Source organism: Aptenodytes forsteri, unplaced genomic scaffold, assembly GCF_000699145.1.
Source record: "Aptenodytes forsteri isolate BGI_AS27 unplaced genomic scaffold, ASM69914v1 Scaffold97, whole genome shotgun sequence".
Taxonomy (NCBI): Eukaryota; Metazoa; Chordata; class Aves; order Sphenisciformes; family Spheniscidae; genus Aptenodytes; species Aptenodytes forsteri.
Window position 1 is genome coordinate 1662969 of NW_008795036.1, and position 1600 is coordinate 1664568.

The following is a 1600-nucleotide window of genomic DNA, read 5'->3' on the forward strand; positions in this document are numbered from 1 at the left end:
CTCTCCCCTGGTGGTGGGCCTTGGCAGGAGGAGGCGCATGGGGAAGTCCCGCGGCTTGATGCGGCCTGGACGGGGAAGGGGTCTTGGCAGAGAAGGGGTCTCGGTGGCCTCGCAGGCCGGGGTAAGGGAGGAAACCCAGAGCCGCAGCAAGAGGTGTCACGGACGAGGGAGTGCAGCTTGATGCGCGTGTTGGCGGGGAGAGGGAGAAGGCACTTGGCTTGCAAAGGTGTGGCTCTCGGGGCATGGCTTAAAATCACGTGTACACGCCAGTGGCGCTAACGCAAATAATGAATGTCTCCTCCTGTCCTGTCTCTCCCGGTTGCACTAGGTGTCTGCTTGCATTCCTGTACTTAGACTGGCCAGAACCCGTAAGAAGGTTTTGTTTTACTGTCACTTTCCTGATCAGCTTCTGACCAAGAGAGAATCTCTCCTAAAACGCATCTACAGATTACCGCTCGACTGGCTGGAAGAGTACACGACTGGCATGGCAGACTGTATTGTTGTGAACAGCAGGTTCACCGCCAGTGTGTTCAAGGACACGTTTAAGTCCTTATCTCACATAAACCCAGATGTCCTCTACCCATCGCTCAATATCAGTAGCTTTGAAGCAGTAGTTCCTGCGGACATAGCTGACCTGATACCCCAAAATAAAAAGTTCTTGTTTCTTTCCATTAATAGGTATGAGAGAAAAAAGAATCTAGCACTGGCTCTTGAAGCTTTGCATGAGCTTCGAGGAAGGCTTGATTCTCATGAGTGGAATGAAGTTCACCTGGTTATGGCAGGTGGTTATGATAAACGAGTTCTGGAAAATGTGGAGCACTATGAAGAGCTGAGGAGACTTGCAGCCAAGCTTAGTATTAATGACCATGTCACTTTTCTGAGATCTTTCTCAGATGAACAGAAAATCTCTCTTTTTAGTAACTCTGTATGTGTGCTTTATACACCAAGCAATGAACATTTTGGCATTGTTCCTCTGGAGGCAATGTATATGAGATGTCCAGTTGTAGCAGTTAATTCAGGCGGTCCTTTAGAATCAATCTTGCATAATGTTACAGGATTTTTGTGTGATCCTCTGCCAACGCAATTCTCCGAGGCCATGGAAAAAATTGTGAGAGATCCCCTCTTAAAGGACACAATGGGAGCAGCTGGGAGAGCCAGAGTTATGGAAAAATTCTCCTCAGAAGCGTTCACAGAACAGCTGTACCAATACATATGCAGATTAACACAATAAAATTCTATTCCCATATTATATTTTACAGCTTTGTGTCTCTCATTTGTATAGGGGACCCATATTCATTGTGACTATGATGAAGAACCCGGGACGTCTGAATTTCCTTGTTATGCTTCTTGTGCTGCCTTATGTTGCTTGATACAAAGAACGAGCAAAACACATCCCACTGTCTCATTAGAAGGTTAAAATTTTCATGTGGTAGGCTCATCCACCGTTGCAGGAGTTCTTTTGTGTACTGTGCCTTCGAAAAATGCATAGTTAAATGGCAGGAACTTACTAGGAAATTATTGCACATTTTACTTTAATACTGTGTGGTATGGCTGATTCAATTTACAGAATGTGGATTTGTACAGATAAATGCAGCTTTAT

The 1600-nt window shown here is 45.5% G+C and overlaps 1 protein-coding gene across 1 annotated transcript; it reads left to right on the forward strand.

Annotated features, from left to right (window-relative positions):
- The first annotated feature begins 37 nt into the window (after positions 1-37).
- On the forward strand, positions 38-1249 carry ALG2 (ALG2, alpha-1,3/1,6-mannosyltransferase). Its single transcript, XM_009276684.1, has 2 exons — positions 38-121; positions 329-1249. The coding sequence occupies exons 1-2, from the start codon at positions 38-40 to the stop codon at positions 1229-1231; spliced, it is 987 nt and encodes a 328-aa protein (XP_009274959.1). The 3' UTR covers positions 1232-1249.
- The last annotated feature ends 351 nt before the right edge of the window (positions 1250-1600 follow it).